This window comes from Cheilinus undulatus, linkage group 13, assembly GCF_018320785.1.
Source record: "Cheilinus undulatus linkage group 13, ASM1832078v1, whole genome shotgun sequence".
Lineage (NCBI taxonomy): Eukaryota > Metazoa > Chordata > Actinopteri > Labriformes > Labridae > Cheilinus > Cheilinus undulatus.
The window spans coordinates 32,793,764-32,820,765 of NC_054877.1; the positions used below are offsets into that span (position 1 = coordinate 32,793,764).

General features: G+C 39.0%; 2 protein-coding genes across 5 annotated transcripts in view; one reads left to right on the top strand and one right to left on the bottom strand.

Moving 5' to 3' along the window:
- Positions 1-15,946, top strand: part of dipk1aa (divergent protein kinase domain 1Aa) — a 21,395-nt gene extending 5,449 nt beyond the window's left edge. For all 4 annotated transcript variants that reach the window (XM_041802882.1, XM_041802879.1, XM_041802881.1 and 1 more), the window contains 5 exons: positions 9,489-9,623; positions 10,970-11,077; positions 11,163-11,339; positions 11,790-11,921; positions 13,423-15,946. In XM_041802882.1, the coding sequence (XP_041658816.1) occupies positions 9,489-9,623; positions 10,970-11,077; positions 11,163-11,339; positions 11,790-11,921; positions 13,423-14,103 (1,233 nt within the window). In that variant the 3' untranslated portion in view covers positions 14,104-15,946. The remainder of the gene's footprint in view (positions 1-9,488; positions 9,624-10,969; positions 11,078-11,162; positions 11,340-11,789; positions 11,922-13,422) is intronic.
- Positions 15,947-18,594: 2,648 nt separating this feature from the next.
- Positions 18,595-22,654, bottom strand: rpl5a (ribosomal protein L5a). The gene is made up of 8 exons (XM_041804370.1): positions 22,513-22,654; positions 22,077-22,146; positions 21,846-21,961; positions 21,627-21,761; positions 21,330-21,532; positions 20,707-20,884; positions 19,139-19,227; positions 18,595-18,768 (listed from the first exon to the last, which is right to left on the bottom strand). The coding sequence occupies exons 1-8, from the start codon at positions 22,513-22,515 to the stop codon at positions 18,666-18,668; spliced, it is 897 nt and encodes a 298-aa protein (XP_041660304.1). The 5' UTR covers positions 22,516-22,654; the 3' UTR covers positions 18,595-18,665.
- Positions 22,655-27,002: the final 4,348 nt, after the last annotated feature.

Genomic DNA, 27,002 nt, shown 5'->3' on the forward strand with positions numbered 1-27,002 from the left:
CAGCACAGCATTAATCCTTTAATATTATGGTTGAACCTCCTGATTTGGATACCAGTGGCTTGCTGCCAGCTACTACTCTCAGTACAGTAAGGAGATTAGGCAAGAGGAGGAGAATACAGGGTTTCATAGGCTCTAGGGAAGAGTAAATATATTGCTACATTATAACATGTGATGTAAGTTTATCACAATCTAGGTGGAGATTACAGCCTGTTGGTATAAGTCCTATGATAAGAGGTTTGTTATAATAGCAGAGATAATTTAATCAGCTGCAGACAATATTTAACTGCACTGGCCAATGTTTTCCTGTGGCCTCCAGGAATGATTTACACATTTAGGCTGCACTTCATCCTGTGCTTGTTAAAATAGCTCCCTTACCACATGACCCTATACACTCAAACATACACAAACAACACCGCATGCATGAGTGGTTTCAAAAGTCTTGTTATTGTCTGTGCACACAGGAATCACAAAGTAATTTTCTAGTGCATGGTTAAAGTAGCATAGAGTGTGATAGGGCCAGGGCAAAATATCTATAGGGGTATTTATCTCCATCCTGATGTGTGTGACACAGTTTTAAATCATTATGCCAAATATTGATATTTTGATTTAGAATATATGACCCTTTAGACAAATTTACCTGCCCGTTTGATTCACAATTTTCTTTGTTTTTGACTCCCCACAGTGCATGATTGATGGTAACATGAGCAGAAGTTTGTTGGCCAAAGAAGTTGTTGAATGAAGAAGAAAACATTGAGATAATGTCAGACAGCCCTAAAAAAAGAAGAGAAATATGTTTAGGGTTAGGGTGAAGCCTAGCATTTAATCGGACTTGCATCATTTCATAATAATGAGTTACCTTTCGATGCCCAAACCTAGTTTGTTTTCAGGGTTCCTTACATTTTGTTTTTCTCAGACTATTTGATGTAGAAGAGGGAAGGAAGTTTGTCCAAATCAATCAGTACTGTTATGATATTTATGTTCAAGGCTGTCTAATCAAATAGAACCAAACAGATATTGGATTCAGAGGTCAATGCATCAGCAGTTTTCAAGCATTAGCTAGGTGGTGGCCGGTGTGATGGCGTTTGTTACTGTAGCTGTAAGAAACCATGCCCTTTAAATGAGGATTGTAACACCCCTATGAAAACACAAAGATATTAAGTCTGCTTTTGCAAATGAAATACATTTACTGCAGACAGTACTAAGTGTATTTTAAGAAAAGAGCAGGGATTCTTGAAAAATAAAAAGTTAACACCATTTCTGAACTACGCAAAGCATGTCTTTAATGGAAGGTATCATGTTAACTCAGTTCACCTAGGTTTATCACCAGATTTGTAATCTTTTACACAATCCCTGTGAGAATGAACCATTTGTTTTCTTTTTTAAAGCTGTTTCATTATCAGGGTGGCAAAAATACATGTCCTATAGGGATGCATGATATTAATTTCTGCCAATATTTACAACTAGTGCTGTCAAAATGTTGAGTTTATTTCAATTAATTATTTACACAGGTAAAAAATGTGAATAAAAATCCACGCTGATTCCATTTTGAAAATCTCAGTGGCAGGTCTAGTGGTAGCTAGGGCGGACCAGGACCATCCTTAAATTTAATCAAGTAGCCCAAAATCCTTGACAATGATTCGTCATTTCTCTTGACAGCCCTTGACGTGGCTATTTTTCTTCAAGGATATTCAACCAATAACATATCAATAACCTACATTTGATCAGTTTTACTAACTTTAACACACTTAAGGTAAGGTATATTAAAATGGCCCTGTCAGCCTTGCATTTTTCTTAACAGGGCCCTCAGTAAAAACCTGAAAACTATCTCAATGAGCTTAAATTTACTGAAGTGAAAAAAACAAATTATTGCATCAGTGGTTGTAATCCAGTTTACAATGATATTTTTCAATGCAGTTGTATTGAGAGTAATTTGACACTGTGGTATAACTACATTTACGTAAGTGAAAAATCTAAGCACTTATATTACCATATAATACATACATGAGCTATGAAATGTGTACAGTTCTTTGAGGTAAAAACTGAACTCTAATGTTGTGCATGAGCTTCAGTAATTAGTGGAAGTAGCCATGCTTGATTAGGTTACATCTAATCACGTGTTGCAAACTAAATGTTAAATTATTGAAACTTACTAATGGCTTATTTTTACTCTAAATGCATTTCAGTTCCAAAACTTGGCCATCAGTCTCATAATTGTGAAATAATTGGTATTAGTAACGGCACTGATAAAAAACGATGCCAGTCGACCCCTCCTATTGATCAATAAAATGTGAACAGTGAAGACATTTGTTTCAAATGTGGTCTTGAAAAGCATGAAAAAGTTACAAAAAGTATTAAGTTTGCCACAATCTGAACATCTGCTAGAAAAAGGTTGTAATCTTTATTTTTGAAGTTTAAAATGCCATGTGAAAGAAAATTTTACAATTTGCACTGTTTCTTATCCTGATTTTTTTTTTCAGTTTTCTAGCCTTTTCCCTATTTTGAGGATTTACGCATCAAGGAGGAATTAGTGGCTCTGTGTTCAGTCTCAAACATCCTCTGTGCAAATGTTTGTTGGGTCAGTGACATCTGGGCGGCACAAACTGACAAGGACAGCAAGTCCTGCCCAAAGGAGGTCTGAGGGCTCTGTAGAGAAAGCGTGAGAGAATATGTTAACCATTATGTGTCAGAGCCCCTGATTCCTCCATGTTCATGAAAATGTGATACAGGGTGACTCTATAAGAGGTCAATACTTCATGGGGGTTTACATTCTGTAACTGAATCAGACCGCTGACAGCTGGGAACCCAGCAGTCTGCACTCTTGGGGTTTTGTACCATGTGACTCTGTAGTTTGAGCATTTTCCATGCCTCTACTAAACTTCTCCCTTTTTGTCAGATTCATTTACAGCATAGAACTAAACATTACTGTATTAGAATGTATACCCTCAGTGATGGTGGATTTTTTTGCCACTTGGTTCAACCTATAGATCACTTTTGCACTCATTTTAAATGTGATCTTATAACAATCACATGCAAGACAAAAAGTTATATAATCAATGATTTGGTACACTTAAGCCGTGATTAATGAAAAAAGAAGCTTTTCCTTGTTCCAAAAATAGATGTTGAGAGAAAACAATGGGAATAAAAGCTTTTATGTGTATAAGATAAATAAAGCTTGGAGAATTATAGCCCAAAAAACTGATGGTGCCTGTGATGACATTTCAGTTTGTGTTTATTTTTGGTGCCTGGCATTTATAAGCAGTGCTATTCATAGGTCTGCCAAAGTAATGCATTAATTTCAATGGATTAACCAAAAAAATACATGTTAAAAAAATTGTGCAGAGTAATCAAAGGGAGTTTTTTTAAAAAGTCCAGGTTCTACTCTAAAGGAGATAATATAGGCAGCAATGAAGCTCCTTTCCTCAATTTAGTGGATTCAAACATCCCTTATCATGTCCAACACTCTCGTACTTCCAGGTCAATTCCATCAGTTAGGAACCTTCCCAAGAGAAGTTGAATATTCAAACAAACCTACATTCTGATGTCAGATGCAGAGCTATTTTGTTGTGATAGGAGCCCATGCCAGTCTTTTAGATTTATTGCAGTAGCTATCCATAAAAAAAACACCTGTTGAAGATATACCAGTACAACTTTATTCATGTATGTGCCAAGGTTATTATAGTTAACTAAAACTAACAAAATAACTAAAACTAAGATAAAAAAAATCATTTTAGTTAACTGAAACCAAATAAAAACTAACAATTACCAAAAACTAACTAAAACTGTACAGTGTGCTTTCAAAACTAACTAAAATAAAATCAAGCGTGATACTGTGATGGATGCCACCTTTGCACTAAGACAATGAATTTTCATCTCTGCTTGATATTTCACTGTAATGTTATTATTAGAAAGTGGAAAGGTTTAGGAACAACAGAAACTTAGCCACGAAGCAGAAGACCAGTCTGAACTTCCACTGGCATTAATGTAAGCACAAAAACTGTGTGATGGAATGGGTTTCCATGGCCATGCAGCTGCATGCAAGCCTCATAACACTAAGTCCAATGCCAAGCGTTGGATGGAGTTGTGTACAGCACACCGACACTGCTGGAGCAGTAGAAACGTGTTCTGTGGAGTGATGAATCACGCCTCCCTGTTTGGCAGTCAGATGGACAAGTCTGGGTTTGGCTTTGTGCCGACTATGAATTTCGGTAGAGGAGGGATAATGGTATGGGGCTCTTTTTCAGGGTTTGGGCTACACCACATTTTGAACAATGCTATGCTTCAAGCATTGTGGCAACAGTTTGGGGAAGGCCCTTTTCTATTTCAACATGACTGCGCCACTGCACAAAGCAAGGACTATAATGACATGGTTTTATGAGTTCAGTGTGGAAGAACTTGACTGGCGCCTCATAGCCCTGACCTCAACCCCATCAAGCACCTTTGGGGTGAAATGGAATGGAGATGGCAAGCTAGGCCTTCTTCTCCTCATAAATGCTCTACAGGATGAATGGGCACAAATTCCAACAGAAACACTTCAAAGTCTTGTGAAAAGCCTTCCAAAAAGACTGGAAGCTGTTATAGATGCAAAAGGTGGACAATTGCTTATTAAAGTTCATGTATTTGAATACAACGTCATTACAGTCCCTGCTGGGACGTTAAATAGGCCAACCCAGACCTCTGTGGATGGTGCACCAGGATAAGTTAGTATGGTGTGATGTGTCTGAAGTTTTTACTTAGTACTTGCAGATTGTGTACAGTCCCAGTATCTGCCAGTGGCATTCATTAAGGTTTCATAACTTGACTCTCCTCAGTAGGATCAGTTAAGTTCATCTACTGTTGTCTTAGCTTAAACAAACCTTGCGTGTAGACTTGGAGAAAGATGGGACTAACAAAAATGCAATAAAGCCATCACTTCATGTCTATCTCAGAGAAAGAGGAGACACTGTGATAAACCACAGGGAGCAAATGAAGGATAAAGTTGTTTCACGCTCGGGTTTCACTTCTTTATCTCAGAGGCTTTATCATGTGTTTGCATGGACGGGTTAACACACAGCAGACAGACATTGCACACACGACCCTTCCATCCTCCCACCATGTTGCCTGTGCATGTTTTCTGTGCACAGTTCCTACTGCGCTAGACATGCAGATAGGAGGAGCCAGATCTGATAGTGGTGTGTAGCTGTGTTGTACTCCCCTGGTACCTCCTCTTCCCTCCCTGGAGGCCCACTATCTGTTTGTTCATCTCCACAGGACGCTGAGAGTTTGAAATTGAGGCAGCTTGTTTGCAGCGCAGACTAAATCTAAGATGTAAAGCTGCCTGCCTGCCGATACTTTGGTGAGTGAGCTAAAGAGAGTGAGAGGCAGGACTGTTGTGCTGTCTTGTTGCTTATCTGAGAAGTTCATAGTGGGGGAATTGCATGTTTTGAAAAAAAAAAAGCCCCAGACCTTATAAGGGAATTTTAATTTTATGTGCAAAACCCACAAAGAAGTCACATGCTTTAATCTGAAAACAATCTGTATTTATGGCAGGGTGAGTGAGCCTGATTGTGGATCAGAGGCTGTGACTTCTTTTGCAGTGTGTATGCACACAGACAGAGATCAGGCTCTGTTTACAACGTACAGTAATGATGGCACAACAAAGATGAAAGAAGGCCTGTCTTTTCTCAGTCCCTGCCTCACTGGGTGCATGTTTTGTTGGGATTTGGAAACGGTACATGGAGCCGATTCAATAAGTGAACAGCACAGCACACTGCCAAAAAACACACAACATAAGCTCCTGCTGCCATGTGATCAGAGCGAGAATCAAAATCACTTTATCCTCACAATGTGAGTACAGTGCTTTGAGAAAAAATGAAAAGGAAATCCCTGCAGTGTTGCTGACATGGCGGATGTGACCATAAGTGTCTTTCACTTCTTCATTGTACCTTTAAACCCACTTTTCTTTTTTATACATCAACAATTATTCATGACAGGGTTACACACAAATCCAAACTATGATGAATACCATCTGCAAAAAAGACATTAGCACATTTCTGAACAACATCACATACAGAGAATATACAGAGTCCATGTACTACAACCTAGTTAGATATTTATTTCATCATCAAAGTTCTTTTTATCCTATAGAGGGCTGACACAAGTTTAAGAAAAAGAAGGAAACACAGAATTTCTCATAATTCGGGCGCAGGTGGCCTAGTGGTTTAAGGCGCGCCCTATGTACGCGGACGGCACGGGTTCGAATCTGGCCTAAGGCCCTTTACCGCAGGTCTCTCCCCTGCTCTCGTCCCTGTTTCAGACTCTATCCACTGTCCTCTTCCATCAAATAAAGGCACAAAAATGCCCAAAATAGAGCTTTAAAAAATTCTTATAATTGATCTGATTTTATTTAAATGAATATTCATGATGCTGAGATACACAGCTGGATTTATTTACATAAATAATTACTGAGATTAACATACACACTTCTGTCCCAAAAGACTAATCTGCAGGACAGTGCCACAGCAAATGAATCAAAAGTTCTCACATGAGCGCAATCATGCCAACAAAGATTTGAAACACTTGGGTCAATTACTTTAAAGGTCACATATTATGCAAAATACACTTTTTCAGGCTTTTCTAGCAAAAAATGTGCCCCTGGCCTGTCCTAACCTTGTAAAGCAGATGGATTCGCCCATTTCTGTGTTTCTCACTAGCGAATCCATCTTGCAAAACTCCCGTCTGAACCCGGTTAGAAAGTGACAGGACCAATCAGCATCGAAAGGCATTACTTTCAAGCGCGGCAGAGTTGTGATGTATGTAAGCAGCGGGAAGAGGCTGGTGCAATTATGGCGGAAGACGATAGCGTGGATGCTGCTAAAACACCAGGTTTATCAGAACTTGACGACATTTCTTCGTAAAAAGAAGAACAAAGAATAGCATTGAGTTGTTATTTTACTGACAGTGATCGAGCCATCCTTCTCTCCTGAAAACAAAATAACCATTAGGCAAGACATTGTTAAAAAGCTAGCTTAACCGCGGATATTAATCTACTTAACTACAACATTAGGGAAATTGGCTCTGAACGTGTTGTTATTCATGTTCGTGTTGTTATTCCATGCAATCTTGTCTCTTCTGTGCATCTATTAGTGCAGCCCCACGCAGCATAGGAGTGAGGCATCTTGCCCAGGAATGCCTCTGGCAAAATGGTGGCAGCGTTGACGTACGGCCCACTGGCCAATGCAGCGTCTACGTATATTATGTCTATGCCCAGGAATGCCTCTGGCAAAACGGTGGCGGCGTTGACATACGGCCCACTGGCCAATGCGGCATCTATGTATGTTATGTCTATGTGGAAAGATGTGACAGAACAACATTCATCCAATCACCCTCCGAGTCTTTTTTTCAAAGGCTCTGCCCTTTCCTAAATGCTGTCTATGAGTGGTATACCAGATGGATGTGTAAAACACAATCCCTCCCAAGAATCAGAACTTAATTTGTACAGTTGTCTAACTTTAGGTGTAGGTTAAACTGGGGTATCCCAGAGTGATAACAATCGTATGAATTTATTCTTCTTGTTTACAGAATGCTCTTCCAGCCAGTCCCAACTCCCTTTGTCTCTGATCTTTTTATAGCCCCAGATAACCTGGCATTAAATGCAAGATAATGGAAATATACATCAGAGTACAAGACACCCTTTGTCTCTTGGTAGGGATGTTTTTACAGATTAATTGTAGGCTTTTTGTTATTCTACAGAAAAGATGGAAACATTTATTAACATTATCAAACCAAGATTTCTGTATAATTAAAGGACAGAGGAAAACAATGTGCATTGCAAGAATCTCTTGAAATATTGTTTTAGTTAAAAATCTGAGAATTAGGCAAAAACACTGCAAAAACTCAGACTTTGGAATGGCATTTAAAGCTTTTACAGGTCGTTCTCACTTGATGAATTCAGATAGACAGAAAAATTTAAAAAAGAAAATCCAGTAAATTTTTTTGCTGCATTGAGAGATTCTTGTACTTAAAAGCAATTTAGGCCTTTTTTCAAGTAAAATGTTTATACAATACACTTGAGTTGATATTAAGTTTTTACAGTGAACATTTATCCTCCTGTCTTTTTAACTATGTTTTGTTGCCTTTATTTTATTTGAGTTGAGTTGAGTTGAGTTGAGTTGGGTTTAGTCACTTTAAACATGTAGACTCAATTACACAGATAAAGTGAAAAATTTCCAAGAGAACAAACGTTAAGTTAATGCTATTTCTGCATTAACAAAACAATCAACAAAAACGAATCAACAAAAAGAAATACCAAAACAGGACTGAAAAGGTGTAGGCTGAAGCCTTTGCCTATTTCACCTACCCTTTTCCTTTTTTAGATTCTGATCCCTGCTAAAGTGTAACATTTTTCACCTCAGGGGTGAAAAATGCTGTATTTTTCAAATAAGCCACAAAGTGCATTCAGCAGGCACAATATCACAGAAACAACAGGACTTCTGTCTGCAGTTGCATTGTGAGACATGTGATGTGTGCATCCTGTGACACTGGCGGTAATTCAGTTTAATTTTTTAACACGCCACAGTCAGAATGGTGTAACATGCTGAAACAACTGTGGATCTACGACTCCAAACCACAATCTATTATAACGAGCACTCTGTTAGTAAATGGTAGCTAATTAACCTGTTAATCTGTGTTATTGGATAGCTCCACGCTGTTACCATGGTAACGTATATACTATATGTGTTGTATTGTAAGTTTGATTAGGAAGACTGAAAGGATGTTTGGATGTACATTGTTTCTGTGTTCTATGCCAGACAATACATTTGAGTCTACATACATAGATTGAGGAAATTAATATTTTTATGTAAACATATCCTGCATTTAAACTTATCAAACTATACTAAGGTTGTCAAGTGGCAAGCTTTCTGTGATCATGCACCTTAAAAAAGTGTGCAGGAGTCTGCCTGTAATTTTTTTGTAATGTAAAATTTCCTAGTAGATGTTTTTTAGGAACGTGTTTATTGCCATTTTATTGAAACACGAAGTGGTTTGATTTGGTCTAGAATGGTGTAGGTGTTTATAAATCTGGTATCATGAGAATCCTAGAGTCTAAATCAGGTGGATTTTCAGGATAAGGTGCAGTGTGTAATTTTAGCCTAGTAGCATTTAGCAGAATAAACTTGGTAAAAAATGAAACATAATATTTATAAGAAGGTCTTTCTAAATTAGTATTTTATCACCTGAATACAAAGAGATATATTTTTTCAAAATATCTCAGATTAAGCCTTTTATTGATACATAGGGGATACACAGATGCTGCCATCCTGGATTTTTGCATTTTGCATGTTTATATGGTACCACAGAAAGAACCAAATAACAAACACAATTTTTTTTCATTCCAGTGAATGCCACAGTTTCCACCAGAGAAATGAACATCACAATCTAGAATTGACTCAGATATTGCTGATATTCGCACTTTTGCACACACAGTTTCTGTCTCTGTTCTCCTCTCGTAGGCTCGGATCTCATACGTGCGGGTGAAGTACTTGTTTCTCACATGGCTGACTGTGCTGGTCGGGAGCTGGGTGATCTATGTGCAATACTCCACCTACACAGAGCTGTGCAGAGGACACGAGTGCAGGAATGCCATTGTGAGTTAAAACTTTGATTCAGATTCTTTTTATTGTACCATAAGGGGAGCAGAAGGAGCACACACAAGACAACATACACCAACAACAACAGTAAATATAAGATGCATTTAAAAATTATAAATCAGTGATCATCAACTGGTGGCCTGAGGGCCACATCAGGCCCCCCAAAACTTCCCATCCCACCACCAAAAGATTATTAGACTCAGAAAATATGTGGAGGGAAAATCAAAGTTGTGATTTTGATCAGTTTCGTAGAAACACAACTATCAGCCATTATTAGTGAATATCAGGCATGATAAACACAGACTCATCCATCCAGCACTGATTAATTTGCTGTCAGCCTTCTACTTCAGGCTCTTGGAGAGTATACTTCACACTACCTGAGAATCAAAACTAAAAAACCTGTTTCCTGCATGTGTTCTTCACCAGTCCTGACACAGCATATTACCAAACCCAGTGATGGAAAACATGGGAGCCCCGGCAATGTAGCAAAAATATCTCAATCACCCCGCAGAAAATACCAATACCAATACTAAAATATGTTCATTAGACAAAAATATTAATTTAATTTTAGTTTATTCACAATTTCAGCCCCCACAGTGTCTGTCAAGACAAAATATGTCACTTATACAAATGTCGTTAATGACCCCTGGTCTAAAGAGTCAGACATTGAAAGAGGTTTTTCTAGAGGGAGCCTGTTATTTTGGGAGATTTATGTTATAGACTTCCTCTATAATTACTGCTGAAAACTGACACTAGACTAAACAACTACATTTAAAGGTAGTCACAGTTTTTGGTGTTTCTATACTCTAAGTTCTGATATCTTGTTATAAAACACTACAATCTGTTATGTTTCCGATCATTAATCTGGAAAAGTGCTGGAGCTTTTAAAAACGTGACATCCTATGTGATGAAAATAAGCCAAAAGCTGCCATGACAGAGACAGAGAGCAGTGGTTGTCCATTTTGTAATAGCATTCATTTCTTAAGTTTTTTATTTGCATTTCATGAAATAAAAAAGGTACATTTTATGTCTCTTACAAACATGAAAGCACAAGATGTGTCACTGTCTAAATTGCACATACACAGTGGCAACTTTCACAAAATAATGCCATACATTTGCAATTTGGCCAGTGTGAATGAGTTTGCTTTACATTTTTGGTAACTGAAATTAATATTGGGTACCAAGGACCTCTATTTTTGTTGCAATCTTCCAAAAAAAAAACAGATATCAATATTGCGATTTTTACAAATTCTGGTGACATCCCTGCTGGCTAAAATCTGGTTTCATTTTTTCCATTCAGAGCTGAAAAAATGAAATAATGAAATTTCCTCTATATCATTTAGTGTGATAAATACAGGAGGGGAATCATCGATGGCTCTGCCTGCAGCAGTCTGTGTGACAAACAAACACTTTACCTTGGCAGGTGTCTCTCCACTCTGCCTAACAACCAGGTAAGAAAAATACTGAACTCTGTTTGACTCTAACTACTGGAGACGCTCGGCTTTTTAACAGTTTGTTTGGCATCCTGTCCGCCAGGTTTACACAGGAAGCTGGGGAGACCGTGATGGTGTCATCCGCTGTAAGTTGGGGGAGGTTGTGCACTATGAGCTGGGCGAAGAGCCGGAGCCGCGAAGGGAAGCCCCCGTGTTTGACAAACCAACCAGAGGAACATCAGTGGAGAAGTTCAGAGAGATGGTCTTTAATCACCTCAAGGTACACCAAATTAAAGTGCTCAGCAGCAGGAATAAATGTGTTAGCTTTAAAACAGTTTTAGTAGCTCATTTCTTTATTGGCACACTACAGGAGGGAATGTTTTTAAAAACTCCTCCAGTTTTATATCAAGGCTGTGTTTTGCAAGGCTGGAGACATGGCTGAGTTGACTTTAAAGTGTACGTATTAAAGCTGTCTAAAAGGAAGCTAAAGTCCCAGCTCAGCTCCACCCTTTTGCCTGTAAATTAAGACTGATCCAAAGTTCAAGACAGCATTTACAATATGTCATCACTGGGCTTGAAAACTCAACTTCAGAAACTCTGGGTGTCATCAGTAAGACTGTGTTTTTTTTTTATAGAGTCTTTATTCCAGAAAGAAGCAGACATTTAAGATTTTGACAGTAAGGAATTGAGTCTGAAACAACTTTCTCTACTTTCTCTCTCTTTCCATCAGTCCAAGCTCGGAGAGCAGGCTAGCCTTGCCACCCTCGTCAGCCAGATCCTCTCTGTCGCCGATGGCAACAAAGATGGGCGAGTGTCACTGCCAGAAGCCCGCTCTACTTGGGCCCTCCTGCAAATGCATGAGGTACAATGACTCTTTAAATAACTAATTTAAGTACTGTTTTCCTGTACTGAACTATATATTCAGATTTTGAATAAAGGACACTGATTCAGACTTGCTAATTGGCCAAAATCTGACATTTCTAATGAAGACATCATAATGGAAAGAATGTGATTTTTTTTATTAAATAAGATCTGTACTTTTTAGGAAACTGTGCTCCATTAAAGACCCTGTAAAGTGAAAATAGATCTGTATTTAGGTTTGTTGTATGATTGGTCACTGTGTTATGAACCCCCAGGTCAAATTTCAGTCAAATAGGACATCTCTATGTTTATTAAATTAAGCTTCAAAATCATGAAAAATAAGGCAGTAAAATGTGCTCCAGGATGGTTTGTGTCTGTTCAATGAGATGAAGTCACGCCCACTCAGGAGATCTATGATCCTCTCAAATTAAAAAAAATTCTACAGTCTGAATTGAGGAAAGCACTCACGCCATTTGCCTGTCTCTTGACCTTTTGCTGACCTTAGAAGAAGAGACAAAATCTGTTTTCTGGCCCAGATCTCTGTTTTGATGCTTTAAATGATCCATAGACCACTGTGGCTGATAGATTTGGAAAATTGTCCTCACAGTGAACAAAAAAACAGCATTAAACTTAGAATAAAGGCAGTGACATCAGCTAACAACAGACTGTACTGAGATGAACTGCTCTGTGATTTTATATTGTTGTGTTAGAGGGGCAGGGTCATTCCCTACTGTGGGCTCGTGCCATCATGAGCCCACATACTGGCCCTGTCCAAATTAAACCAAGCCAGTAAAGAGTGGAAAAACTTTCTCAAGGTCTTAATCCAGAATTCAGTCACATGTAGATCTGTGTTTTTACCTGTTTACAGCAACCATATTCCAACAAACCTAGTGTGTTAAGGCAAAAACTTTGGATTCCACTTTACAGGGACTTTAATGTTTATTTCCTCTGATTAAACGATTATGAAAACCTGATTTATGATTTAGAAAAGGATTTTTTTTTATTGAAAAAAGCATGGGAGGAAAGACAGCATGTGTCTGATACAGAGCTGTAGAAGGAACATGAATTGTTGGACCACTGCAACGGTACCTCCGGTCTCTTAAAAACACTTGCTGTGCATGACACACAATTAAACAACAATCAGTAGATTATTTCAGTAACAGCATTGTACTTCTTGTTTTTAAATGTGATAATTTTACTGCCTTGCTCAATAGACTACAGGTGAAACTGTTTGGTGTTCTTACCTATTCTGATAATCTGGACTTTAATTTCTTTAATTTGCCCTAAATTGTCTTTTGGGAAACACTAGTACCATGCTGTAAGAAAGCATTTCCCTCCTTCCTGCCTTCTTATTTTCTGAAGTCTGGACTTTGTCTCGGCCACTCCAAAACCTTTATTTTTTCTGCCATTCAGAGGTGGACTTGCTGATGTGATTTGAATCATTTTCCTGCAGCATAACCCAAGTGCTCTTTTGTGAGCTATCTCTATGCTTTGTCTTTGAGGTGCTGCTGGGTCTGCTGCTCCAGGACCGTGGACACACTCCTCGTTTCCTTGGTTACTGTGGGGACTTGTACATGACAGAGCGAGTCCACTACGGTCCCCTGTATGGTCTGTCTCTGCCCTGGCCACTGGTATCATGGGTGCCCAGTGGCGTACAGCGCACAATGGACCAGTGGTTCACCCCTTCGTGGCCTCGTAAAGCTAAGATCTCCATGGGGCTGCTTGAGCTGGTGGAGGACATCTTCCACGGCACGTACGGCAGCTTCCTGATCTGCGACCTCACAGCGGCTCACTTTGGTTACACCGACCGCCACGAGCTCCGTCTGACCAACACCCGGACAGTGGTCTCTGAGGATGAGTTCAAGCGGTCCATGCGGGGGTTGAGATGCGAGTCGGATGCCGACTGTGTGTATGGGGTGGACTGCCAGACGTCATGTGATGTTGAAAAGAAACGGTGCAAGGAGGAGCCGCTTCAGCCGAACTTGGCGAAGGCGTGCGGTACACTGAAGGATTACCTCCTGCGGGGGGCACCGTCGGGACTGAGGGAGGAGCTGGAGAGGCAGCTGTACGCCTGCATGGCTCTGAAGGGGAATGCTGGACAGATGAACATGGAGCACTCGCTCATTCTCAACAACCTGAAAGCTCTGCTGTGGAGACAGATCTCCCACACGAAGGACTCATGACGAGAACATGACGGTCCGTCCGCATCAGGCCAGTCACTTCTGCATGCAGAGCCGAGGATTCAAGATGCTGTGATTTAAATGAAGTAATTTTTATCAACTCTGAACACTTACGTCAGCCTGAAGGAGAAATTATACCTCCTGTTTTCTGAAGTTTGAGGCCTGAAGACCACAATAATATTTTTAAATGTTTGACTGAAGAAAACTGAAGGATTGCATGTTGCCACCAGTCGTGCTTAAAACAGGCAACCACATTTTTTTGTATTTTATTCACCACAGAGGAATGTTAGAAGAACACTGCTGGGGGAAATATTCCATTTATCGAGAGTTTTTTTTATGTTTTTAGTCTCAAAAGCTGCTTTTTGGCACAAAGTGCTGATGGGCTTGAAGTTAAAGAGAGCTTTGTCTTCTTTTCCAGAGGTCATGGATTTAAAATTGATATCATTGTGATATTCTGTTTCTTTTTCTCAATTGCAAATCCAATGAAATATAAAAACAGCGGTTTGTTAATTAAGCTCAGTTCCTCTGAGTGCTTTTAGTGTTCCTCAGAGGGTCATATTCCCTTTAAGATATGAGCATTTGAACAACTTGTTTATCTTGGTTTTTATGAAGTCATGTGTTTTTGGAAACTGAGCCCAAAATTAGCCAATTTATCTAAAGCTGGACAGACTGAAAAATGCTTAAGATAAAGTTATAGCAGTATTACTGCTAAAAACCTGAATTTTCAGACACAAATGCATGACTAAAGGACCAGAACACATACAGGTGTGTCTCAAAAAATTTGAATACCAAGTCAAATATAATTTTTCCTGTGATTTACTTCAGAAAGTAACTTTCCATACATTCAAGATTCATGATTACAGCTCACAAAAAACAGTCTCAAAATATTAGAATAATGTGGAAAAGTCCAATTTGCAATGGTTTCCTGAGCCTCATCTGCTCACTTTGGTTCAGTACACACAACCACAATCAAGGGGAAGACGGCTGAGTTGACTGTTGTCCAGAAGACAATCATTGACACCCTTCACAAGGAGCATAAGCCACAGAAGGTCTCTGCAGAAAGGGCAGGCTGTTTTCAGAGTGGTCTATTAAAGCATATACATGAAAGGTTGACTAGAAGATAAAGTGTGGTGAGTAAAGGTTAACAAGTAACAGGGATGAGCTCAGCCTTCAGAGAAGCCAAGCACAGATGACATTAGCCTGGGCTAAGCAGAAACAGAACTGGACTGTTGCTCAGTGGTTCATAATCCTATATCCAGATGAAAGTGAATATTTAATTTCATTTGGAAACCAGAAAAGCACTCACAGAGCACAGACCTCCGCCATTAGCCCTATCTCCCATTAGTAAAGAATCCTTTAAGAAATTCCTGGATCCGTCCCCATGTGCCCCCCACCACAGCATTCACTGATTACTGTCTCCCCAGTGGGGTGGAAATATAGTGAGACAAAGCATTGGCATTGTTACGGGTGGATTGTTATGGTGGAAGTAGTGCCTGCTGGTGCCAACAAATGCACTGACAGTCTCACCCATGGTCTCACTGGACGACTGGAAGTCATGGCAGAGGGTGAATATTCCTCTATTCCTCCCAGCATTGTGAGTATTCTCACTACAATTCACTGTCTTTCTCTCTATTACGCTCCGACTCGTCTCCTCGACCGGGCATGCGCATCTCAAACTCTATAAACTCCACAACTTTGTATGGAAACTGTCAAAATGCTGCTGAGATTGAAGTTACTCATGTCTGCCATCTCCTGGTGTAAAGTGGTAACAGCGCAGAGCTCCGCCATCAGCCCTATCTTCCAATAGTACAGAATCCTTTAAAAAATTCCTGGATCCAGACAGTGATCCAGATCACTCCCAAAATCTAATCAGTTCTTCCTTATGCCATTTCTGACATTTCCTGAAAATTTCATGAAAACCCGTCCTCAACTTTTTGAGTTATGTTGCTAACAATCAAATGAAAAATGCACCCGATCACATAACCTCCTTGGCTGAGGTAATAAAGACCCCTGAGTCTGGAGGAAGATCTGAAAGACCCAGAATCCGAGATGCTTGAAGTCCAGTGTTTCCACCGTCTGTGATAGTCTAGGTGCCATGTCACCTGCTGCTGTTGGTCCACTGTGCTTTATTAAGTCCAGAGTCAATGCCAACTACCAGGAGATTTTAGAGACCTTCCTGCTCCCTTCTGCTGAGCAGCTTTATGGAGATTCTGATTTCCTTTTCCAGCAGGACTTGGCACATGCCCACAGTGAAGCCAAAACTAGTGGTTTACTGACCTCGGTTTTACTGTGTTTGATTGGCTAGCCAACTGGTCTGACCTGAAACCGACAAATGTATTATAAATCCAGTTTTGGACTGATGTGTTTGGATATTCTAATATTTTAAGATAGTGGATTTTTTATTTTTATGAGCTGCAATAATCAACATTAAAACAAAAAAAAAGTCTTGAAATATTTCACTTTGTAAAGATGAATCAAAAATATACAGAAAGTTCATTATATTCATTTTTTTAGATGCACCTGTATGTAAGCATTTCTTGCTGAATATGAGTTCAGGTTTCAGTTTTGTTTATGAGAATTCCACCATTGCATTAGTCAACTAGTCCTATTTTGTTTTTTGAAACTATTCATCACCCTAGGAGTGCAACTAGATATTTTTACAACACAAACTAACAGGCGGCACATGTAGGTATGTATGTAGGTACATACTGACATGGCAAGTCTTTGTACAAACTTATTATTTTATTTATGCACAGACAAACCTAGTTTCTATAACAGCTAGGCACTGTAGTTTAACTGGAGTAAATGTTCCATCTGAAGGGAATATTTTCTGCTGCAGACAAGCACCAATGCCATAGTTTGAATTTTAAAGCGGCATCATGTTGGCACAATCTTTCCAGAGTAGTCGATGTTATCCGTGCTTATAAAGAAATGTGTTGGTCCAACACTGATTTTTTAAATACAAATTTAGACCAAGCTGTTGTCAATTGAGCACAGAAAGAAGATATCTCACTAATGCGCTTCAGACATTTTTATGTTTGGGGTTTAGTTTGACTACAAGGAAATTATACAGTATCACCACATTTATCAGGTGTATATTAGTGGTTAATGAGAAGAAATTGATGAAGAAAATTAACCAACACTGCCACTTTGAAGGCTCAAATAACGTTGGAGACAGATGTGATGGTGCAGTGAAGCTTTTCTGAAAGTTTTCAGTCTCTCTGTGGACACTGTGATTTTTTTGTCTGTATGTCACAGAGGTCTTATTCTGTACATCAGTTTGCTGTTCATTTTCCAGCTGCTACTCTACAGACATTGTCGACGCTGTTTCAGTACCACAAACAGAAGTTTTAAGTATTGCATTTGGTTTGAGACTAGTATTTCTCAGAGGAGCACTGTATTGGTGTGCTGTATCACTTTATTTTTGAAGTTTCTGTCTCAGTGCCATAGCATCAAGCTGAACTCATCTCTGAATGTTTCCCACCTTTAATGGTGGTGATGTCGATCCATCCTCATGGTCACATTTGAATGCTTTATATGAAGAGTATTTTCCATGTTTCCTTCCAGACATTGCTGTTGTGAAGTGACTGAAGTAATCAAGAGACTTGTTTTATCAACTTTAAGAACAGACATGACCTGGAAAGCATGTCAAGCTTGTGGTCAATGCTGCTGTTTGAATTTTGAAAATGTAACAAAAAAAGTTTACTTATTGAAGAAACCAGCATGATTTTGCACAATTAAACTTCACACCACTCCACTGTATCCTTTTATGTGTTCAGACCCAATCACAAAATCCTACACCATTATTAAAAATTTTATGTGGATGACATCTAATCTCTGCAACCTTTAAACAGAGTTCCTACACACTTAAAAATAAAATTTATGATTTTAAGACCTGCAATGAAGAAAATGAATACCACTTTTTACATGGTGAACTGTCAAAAATTAAATGCATGGGATTTCTTGGTACACTAGACCAGAACTAAATTTTCAGATTTTTTTTTTTTGTTCATAACGCACCCACATTTGAACATCTCTGGCACATTTAATGCCTTTATCTATCAATATGTCATATATATCTTAACACATTTACAGGTGTGCATAGCTGATTCTAATCAGCTTAACTATTAAAAAGCAGAATAATGATTCTTCTATGGGAAGACCTATCAAGATAAGAGTGGGCTACATGGAATTTTAAGTGATTAAACACTGAATTCAGGAAAATATTTATGCAACAATTTGTGGAGGAAGACGATTAAAATCATACAAGCTTGGCTAGAAAACAAAGATTGGATAAGGGCATGTCTTAGTCAAAGCGCCTTCTAAAATGTAAGACCTCTCACTGGTAAAAATGAAGACATTTAAGGCCTTAAATTTCAAATGTGCAATTAGAGATTATTTAAGACTAAGGATCTGCAGGAAGCCTGTTTAAAGCAGACAAGGCTTAAAAGTTCATGACTCCATTTACCCAAAGAAAGGACAGACAACTGAAACTTGAGTTTGAAATAAATTTATTTGTCTGTGATGTGTGTTGTGTAATGCAGCAGAGCACTGTGCCCAGTCCCCTAACCGTCCCCTGCTTCTTGTTCTTGTGCTCGTAAGAAACTGGCCTTTTTCTGGGCGACGCGGTCCTTCCTCTGTGCCAGAGATAATTTGGCACGATTCCACCTGTCCAGGAGGAGGCACAAACACAACTCCATTAACATTCATGATGATGTTTGTCCGCTCTGCACCGGGAACCTCCCAGTACAGCATCTAAATACTGAGCCAGCGTTTAAAATGAGGACAGTTACTGCTGTCTCATTAGTATTTTTTAAGATACAGGACAGTGGAAAAAGCAAGATCTCAGGGGGAAAGAGGGGAATTACACAGAAGAAAGAAGCTGAGGCTATGAGTTGAACTCTGGCTGTCTGTTTTGAAGGCAGCAGCCTCTTCAAAGTTAGCATTCTTAGGGCTCCATTTTACTTCTTTATCCTGTAGAACCAGGACATGATAGATCAGTCTCATGCAAAGAGATGGAATAAAATAAGGAGCCCACCTTTTCTTCTTGACGTCTTTCTTGGGTTTCTTTTCGTGAACGGGGTTTTCTCTGATGGCGGCGTGTGCTTTTTTGTACATTTCTTCTACCTAAAAAGCAAGAAAAAGAAAATCAGCTTAATAAATGCATACATCTAGGCATTTTAATCCCTTTAATTTGAGACTTTCTCTTCCAGTTATGCATGTGATTCACAATGCTCTGGTAAACACTGTAAACTGATTGGTGTTTGCTTTGGTTCACGCTGCTTCTCTCAGCCCCGTCTTGAAAAGGACAGTAAACATCAGCTAATGCAAATGAAGGACCAACTACATTTTGCTCAGCGTGCTTTCTATCATCATCAAGAAGCAGAAAAGGAACCGGCAAACACCAAAATCTAAGTCTGGGTGGAAACAACTAACATTTAACCTCTGACCACAGTGCAGACTCTTGGTCACACCTGGCAGCTTTTGAGATTTAACCCATCTGTAAACAGAAACAATGTGTGAGAACTCAATCCAGAATTTGCCTTCTCTTTTTATATGTGGTTAAGCCCATGCAAATGTACTATAATGATGGAGCCAAAGTGGAAAGGGGGATGTGCTTGTTGATTAGATATTTGAGAGGCAAAATGCATCAAGTAAAAACAAAAAATCTGAGGATTGCTGAAATTTAGGTACAAAATAAGCCCCTTTTAAACTCAAGAATTGTAAAGCATAATCAGTTCTAGGAAGATTATCTGTAAAAAGGGATTTCATTCATTTATTGCACTTAAGAATGTGGCTTTAGCCATTTCAAGCACAGTCTCAGCATTATCTCAGAAATCCACCAGAAAACCACAAAAGCAGTTGGTTAAATATTTATGTATATTACTTTTATTGCTATTTATGTATGTTGCCATTTTTGTTCACAAATTCCCAGAGAGAAACATTTTGTTTTATACCAGCTGAGGTTAAGAGTTACACTTAAATTCTGGTAGGAGAGACTTGATGTTCTTCACAATGAAAAAAAGCTGTGTATGTGTCAATTTTAACTACAGTAAATTTGGAAATATTAGCATATATCTGTAGAAATCCTATATAGGCCATCCCTAATTTGTGAGCGAAGAAAGACCTCAACAGAGCCCTCTAATGGGCAAACTACATAATGAGAACACTGGTTATATATTATCACTCTTTTTCCAATGACATCAAAGAATATAAATGATCATCATTATTATCCTTTTATCATTTACCAGGAATTTTGAAGGGAGTTTTTTTGTTACAAAATAATCCCCAACAAGGCTGCTTTATTGAAAAAGGAAATCTGAGACTTGTGGCAGATGTGTTGGATATGAGTGAATGAGGCACAATTTGCCATGTTGTTTGCCAAATGTCAACAAAAAGACATTTAAAAAAAAGGAAAAAATGAAATTTGATTTGAGGGACTCCTGAGAGACGGCTCAACTATAACTAATGACTAATGGCACTAAGAGGCGCAGTTTAGTTTAGGAAAAAAGCATGATCTGCATGAGGTTTGTTGAAACAAATCTAACCAGAATATGAGATGATGGTAGAGTAGGTGTAACCAGAGATGTTCAACTTTGCTCTTACCGTGTCTGGTGTGACTCCGTTCTTGATGAAGCGAGAGAACTGTTTCTTGTAGGCTTCCTCATCCTCCTCCATCAGGTACGACATGTAGTCGGCCACGTTCATGCCCATGATGTGTTTCCGGTGCACCTCTGCGTTGAATTCTTTACTTTCCATGTCATAACCAGGGAAACGTTTCATACTACAGAATAGGAGAGCACAGATTATGTTGTTTTTTTTTTAAGTCACACAAAATTTATTAAGAACACATTTTAACAAAATCATTCAGCTTTCTTTGTAAAAAGTTGACTTTCAGCAGGTGGTAGATAGAAAATATAGTTTGATACAATGTCTTGTTTGCTTTGGTTCATGCTGCTTCTCTCAGCCCCGTCTTGAAAAGGACAGTAAACATCAGCTAATGCAAATGAAGGACCAACTACATTTTGCTCAGCGTGCTTTCTATCATCATCAAGAAGCAGAAGAACCAGAAAAAGATCAGAAAAATGTTTGAAAAGAAACAGTTCATGGCCTCTCTTACTCAACAGGGACACTTATGTAAAACAAGAGCACTTTATCTGATAAGACCCTCAGAAAAATGCTGCAACGTGAGTAACTAGCTTGTGCAGTTCTATTTCTATCACACTGACCTGTGAGGGATAGCCAGCCCTCCATCTACGGCTCCTTTAAGAGCACCGAAAACCTTGTTTCCTGTGGTTGTTCTCGCAAGGCCTGCATCCAGGTAACAAGTGAAGGCACTGGGCTGTCCATCTATGCTCTCCACATTGAATTCATCTCCTGTCACCTCCACTTGGCCCTCGTACACCTGCTCCATGCCAAACTTGTGCAGCAACTAAGAAATGTGAGAAATACAGAAAAGAAAAGTTAGAAATACAATAAACACTGTACAAAATCATTAACTTTTTCTGTGTGTTTTGTGCTCTTACACGGCGAGCCAGCAGCAGCCCGGTGCAGTAGGCCGCAGCGTAGTTAGTAAGGCCGACAGTGATGCCATATTTGGCCAGTTCATGAGAGTAAGCAGCACAAACGATGTGGTCTCCTTCAATCTTTGCATAGGCAATCTGACACAGACAAAACAGAGAAAGATGAGAGGTTGTCTTCAACATTTTGATACATCATTTTAACTTGGTCTGAGAGCCACTGACCTGGCAGCAGATGTCCCTGTTGGAGAACCTGACAATCATCCTGTACTTTGGTGTGTTGTACTTGTTCTTGTCCTGCACAACCAGCCGCTTACGGGCGAAGAAGTCAGTTTTCCCCTCTGTAGAGTTGACAATGAAGGGGGGAGTGTTTAAGCACAGTTAATAAGGAGATAAACTAAATATGATCAGTTCACTACAACAAAATACGTTTGTGTCATCAAAATACACCCGTACCTCTCCTTCTCCTGAATTTAACTTCATATCTCTTGAAGTAGGACTTGTTTTTCACCACTTTGACGAAACCCTGAGAGGAAGAGCAGAGTCAAGATGTTACCCTGTTAGTTCAACAGAAAGCTGGCCAACAAACTTAAACATCCAACAACAAATACACTAATTAATGTCAACTGTATCAAATCTCACGGCTGTGAGGATGTGATTTAAAGGCGCTTTAGAGGTTCCAGTTGTTAAGAGTTGAGGTCAGCTGAGGTTTCATCAGCCATGGAGGCGCCACGCTGGAGCTCTGCGGCTCACCGGCTTGGTGCCGCCCGACTATCTCTAACATCCACTAACATCTGATCCGGATACCGCTGGAACCGCTTTTCTATCAAGTAACACATCACGGTACGTCCATATTACCTTCACTGAGTAGAAATGAATGAATAAAACTCACCATTTTAGGAGATTTTCCCCCCTTCCTCCTGCACTCCGGATCCGCGTATTCGAAGCGGAAGGCTGATTATGCTAGTTCAGTGAAACCGGCGAGTGTCATCAGCCACAGCGCCCCCTGCTGCACCGGAGGAGTAAACCTCATGCACCGACAGAGGGCAGCAGCGACACAGACACAGCAGGAGTTCACCGCTTCTGCAACCAATACTCAGAGCACTGACCATCAACTGGAGGCTGGGGGGGCACATCAGGCCACCTGCAGCTTCCCATCTGGCCACAGAAGCTTGATTAAATTTAGAAAACATACTGAGGAAAATAAATACATTGCTGTATTTAGGTTATATTTTTTCCCCTTTAATCCCGGTAGATATTTAAGTAACTCCAAATATAAGTGACATTAAAACAGTTTTTTAAAAGATTAGTTTAATGTTTGATCAGTTTGACAAAAATCCAATATTATTAACCATTTTTAGCAAATAAGATCCATGGCAAACACATACTCTTGAGTCTGTTCTTGATTAAAGCAGTGTAAATTAAACAATTCAGAGGGGCTGATAGGGTTTTTTTTTTTTTACTGCCTGAGAGTCAAACCAAAAGATCTGTTTCCTTCATGTGTTTTTCACCAATCAGCATGCTGCATATTCACATCAAACTACATGACAGTCCCACATACTAGTGGCTTAATAAGCTCAACCGCCCCCTTGTGGCTGGCTTAAGTATATGTAATAGGGGCTGAGTTCACTGCTGAAGGCTAAAAATAAGGTACATTTCAATGAAAATGAAATTATTAAGATGGAAATGTTTCTTTTATTTAGGTCATTTAACGGTCCAGCCCCCACAGTATCTTCATAGACATAAGCTGGCCCCTGCAAATGTAGTTGATGACCCCTGATATAGAGGGTTGATTTAAAATATAATTAGGTAACGGAAGAGGTTTATTTCTTAAAAAAAAGTTACTGAAGCTGGAAAAAGGGTAGGTAAGGCAAAATTAAGTTTAAAAATGGACTAAACAATGAGCATTAATTTTACATTATTTCAATGTTGATAACACTTTTATGAAGATGTTTTACTCTTGTAATGAATCTGTTTCATTTTGTCTTTAATAATTTGGTATGGGTAACTCAGCATTAATAACTGTAACAGAATGCAGGGCATTTTTAAGAGTGTGCCAATGTTATTTCTTACTGTGTTTGTTCAGTGTTGTACTGCCCATTGTCTCTTTGAGCTGCTATTTATTGTGTTTTTATGCTGTAAATATGTTGCTGGCTGCAAAACTTTATAAGGTACAGTGGTCTAGTTTAGCATAGACATTATAGGATGATTTCTGGCCAGTAAAAGATTTGTAAATGTGCCAGCTTATCTCTTTAATGATGATGGAGCTTGTCATTGCTCAGATAACCTGACAATCATTTCTCTTTTTTTTCTGGCCAGCTCTGTTGATGTATTATTTCAGCGTATTATGAAATCATGCTCAAGAAGATGACAAAGATTAGGGCGTTGCATGATCTCTTAAGCTCTTAAGAAATCTTAAGAAAGCTTAGGTTCTGGGTTAACTTTTGCATTAAATAAAGAATGAAAACCCAATATTTTATCTTTTGGAAAAGATATCAGGACTAATTTTTGACCAGGTGGTTGGCTACTGGACATTTTTAGTCAGTTTTGTTAGTTTATCTGTAAATTTTTAGCATTTTCCAGGCAAAAACACGTTTACCTCTATAGACCTCCATTAGAATGGTAATGGGAGGGCTATAGGCCTCTGGGGCATCTGTAACCTATGATCATGTCTGAGCGCCCCATGTACAGAGGCCATTGTCCTTGAAGCGGGCAGCCAGGATTCAAATCCAATCCGTGGCTCCTTTCCCAGATGTCTCTCCCCACTCTTTCTCTCTCCAGTTTCTGACTCTACCCACCAAAATATGGAAATATAAATGTGACTGATATGAATAATGAAGCTTCGTGTAAGTTCAACTATGAAGATATGTTACATTTCCATTCATCCTGTAATTCATTACTAATCCCTAATAATAATCCTTAATAATCTCAGCCCCCATCTTTGATGACTGATAAACATTTGTTAGGGCAGACATAGAGGCTAGTTAAAAAACACAAACTGATCTGATATGTCGCTTTTTTATGGCTTCAAAGATATAAATGTGTGATCAGAATAACATTCAATGTATTTTCCATTTTTGGTATCACTTCATTATTTATAGCTTTCTCACACCATAAGTATAACTTGGAAAACTGCCTCACCAGTATGAGTAATGCATGGACGTTCAGCAGCAGTTGGGAAGAGTGACATGAGCAACCAAAAACGTAAATTGTCATTCCTCTCATGACAGGGATCCGCCCATGCCCAAACATCACAACCCATGAATCTCTGCAGTGATTAATATGAGCGCTGAGTGTCATACTGATGGTGTCATTCAGAGGATTCAGTGTAACGCCGCTATCGGTCCCAGAGTTCATGGACATTCACTAGAGTGTGATCAGACACAGACCTTCACAGATAAGAAGTATGATATCAGGAACACTCAGAGTTTACAGAAAATCAACACCTGGCAAAAAAGCAACATGAAACAAACCACAAATCAAAGCAAAGCAGCTAGATTTCCTGTTGGGATCTGTGATTACTCCTCCTTTGTCCAGTGACCAAACATCATATTTGAAAACTTTACCTTAGACTTCTTTTGTCTATGTTTTGTTCCATAACCCTATTATTGTTCAATTTTATTTTAACTTTGTTACTTAAATATAAAATTGCTTTAGGTTAAATGTTCTCTTTTCCTCTAAGAGAAGTAGAAATATTGTTTTAATATGGTCTACAGTTGTTTTCTAAACTGAAGACTTACTCCTAGCCTAAATGCTAAAAAAAGCTAATGCTAGAACACGATTAGCATTACACACAAAATGGAAATACAGCTGCTCCAGCCAAGTCTAAATGCACCAGCACCTTGGAGGCTCGCTCTTTTACATATTCTGTTCTTTTAATTTTATTTGTGCAAAAATACTTAGAGCAGAGAGGATACGCTAGAGTTGTGCCGAGGGTTATGCTAATGATTGTCAGCCAGTGCTGCACATAAGCTAAGCTAAACAGCTGCTGACTTCAGCTTCACATTAGTCAACACAGACTTGAAACTGACATTACATATTTTATGGGGAACTGTTGACCTATGGATTTTTTTCAGTTATTCACAAGTAGACCATTTTATGCCTTATGTTAGACAAGAACAGCTGCTGCCATTATCCTTAGCTAAGCTAGCTGGCTGTTGAAGGTCAAGTAGTCTCAAAGCTTTTCTTTATTTTGGCAATGACAGAACTGTATTCCAAGTTTATACTTGAGCTTTGTTTTATTCAATTTATTGTTAAATGATGCCTCTTAGAATTCTTCCAGTAAAATATGAAACTAGTTAGATATCTTGTGCTAGCATACATTGTGGAAATACAGGACATGCCTACCCTTAGAGGGGTCTGGCTGTAGAACGTAGCTCTCAGATGTTCCTTTTACTGTGAGATGCCGCATCTGTATGAATGGAAATACAACGCTAAAAATGTCAAAATAAAACTGGATTAAACGTTCATTAAGGTTAGAGTGAGACTGAGGTAAGGGTTCAGAAACCAAAAGTTAAAGTAAAAGTTCTAACATAGCAAACATAGCTCCATAAGCTGTGTAAGCTACGTAGATAATGTAGCTGATCTGTTGGCTACATAAGCTACGTAGAGAACAAAGCCATGTAGCTAAAGCCAAAGCTCACAAGGCTCATGGCTATCTATATCAATGGTTATTAACTGGTTGAGTCACAGGACCCACCATTAACTCCTCAAAAAAAACTGCAACCCAAATTCTGGAGATTTTTTTTGGTCAGTCAGATGTTTTTAATAAAAAGAGTAGAGCTTGGGCCTAAAACTGTACAAAAGATGCAACAAAACAATAAAAGAGGACGAAACATGTAAATTTTTGTCCTAGAAACACATCTGTGACCCACTGAAAAGGGCTTCGCGACCCACTTTTGGGTTTGCAAAAGCTCAAATTGCTAAAGCTTATGTTGCTAAAGCTAACCCAGCTACATTGGCTTATGTAGTAACATTAACTAGGTAGCTACCGAAGCTCTGTTAGCTTTAGCTAAAGCTAGCAAAGCTAAAGCAAATACTTCTTAAATGGGTCTTTACATAATTTTATTCCACATTAGACCTCTGACCTTTTTTTATTTCATTTATGAAATGTTGTTTAGTCTGTAATGTTTGCGAAGTGGTTATTTCATGACTGTAACTGCCAGCCTTTGGCTGTGTCCAAAATCACTCCCTATTCACTATATAGTGAATACGCCATTTTGTAGTGGTGTCCAATTCTGAGTGAGCATTTTTATTCACTATAAAGTGCACTAATTCTATCCCACTATGCATTGTGAAAAGTTGTGAACAGCCAGTCGTCACTAACCCATCATGCATCATGGTTGCTGCTCTCAAACATGACGGACGAATGTGAAGAGCACA

Coding starts and splice junctions, on each gene's coding strand:
- rpl5a (XM_041804370.1), bottom strand. Junction 21,533..21,626: donor GGCTGCTGCTGGCTCGCCGT/GTAAGAGCACAA, acceptor CACATTTCTTAG/TTGCTGCACAAGTTTGGCAT. Junction 18,769..19,138: donor AAAGACGTCAAGAAGAAAAG/GTGGGCTCCTTA, acceptor CCTCCTGGACAG/GTGGAATCGTGCCAAATTAT.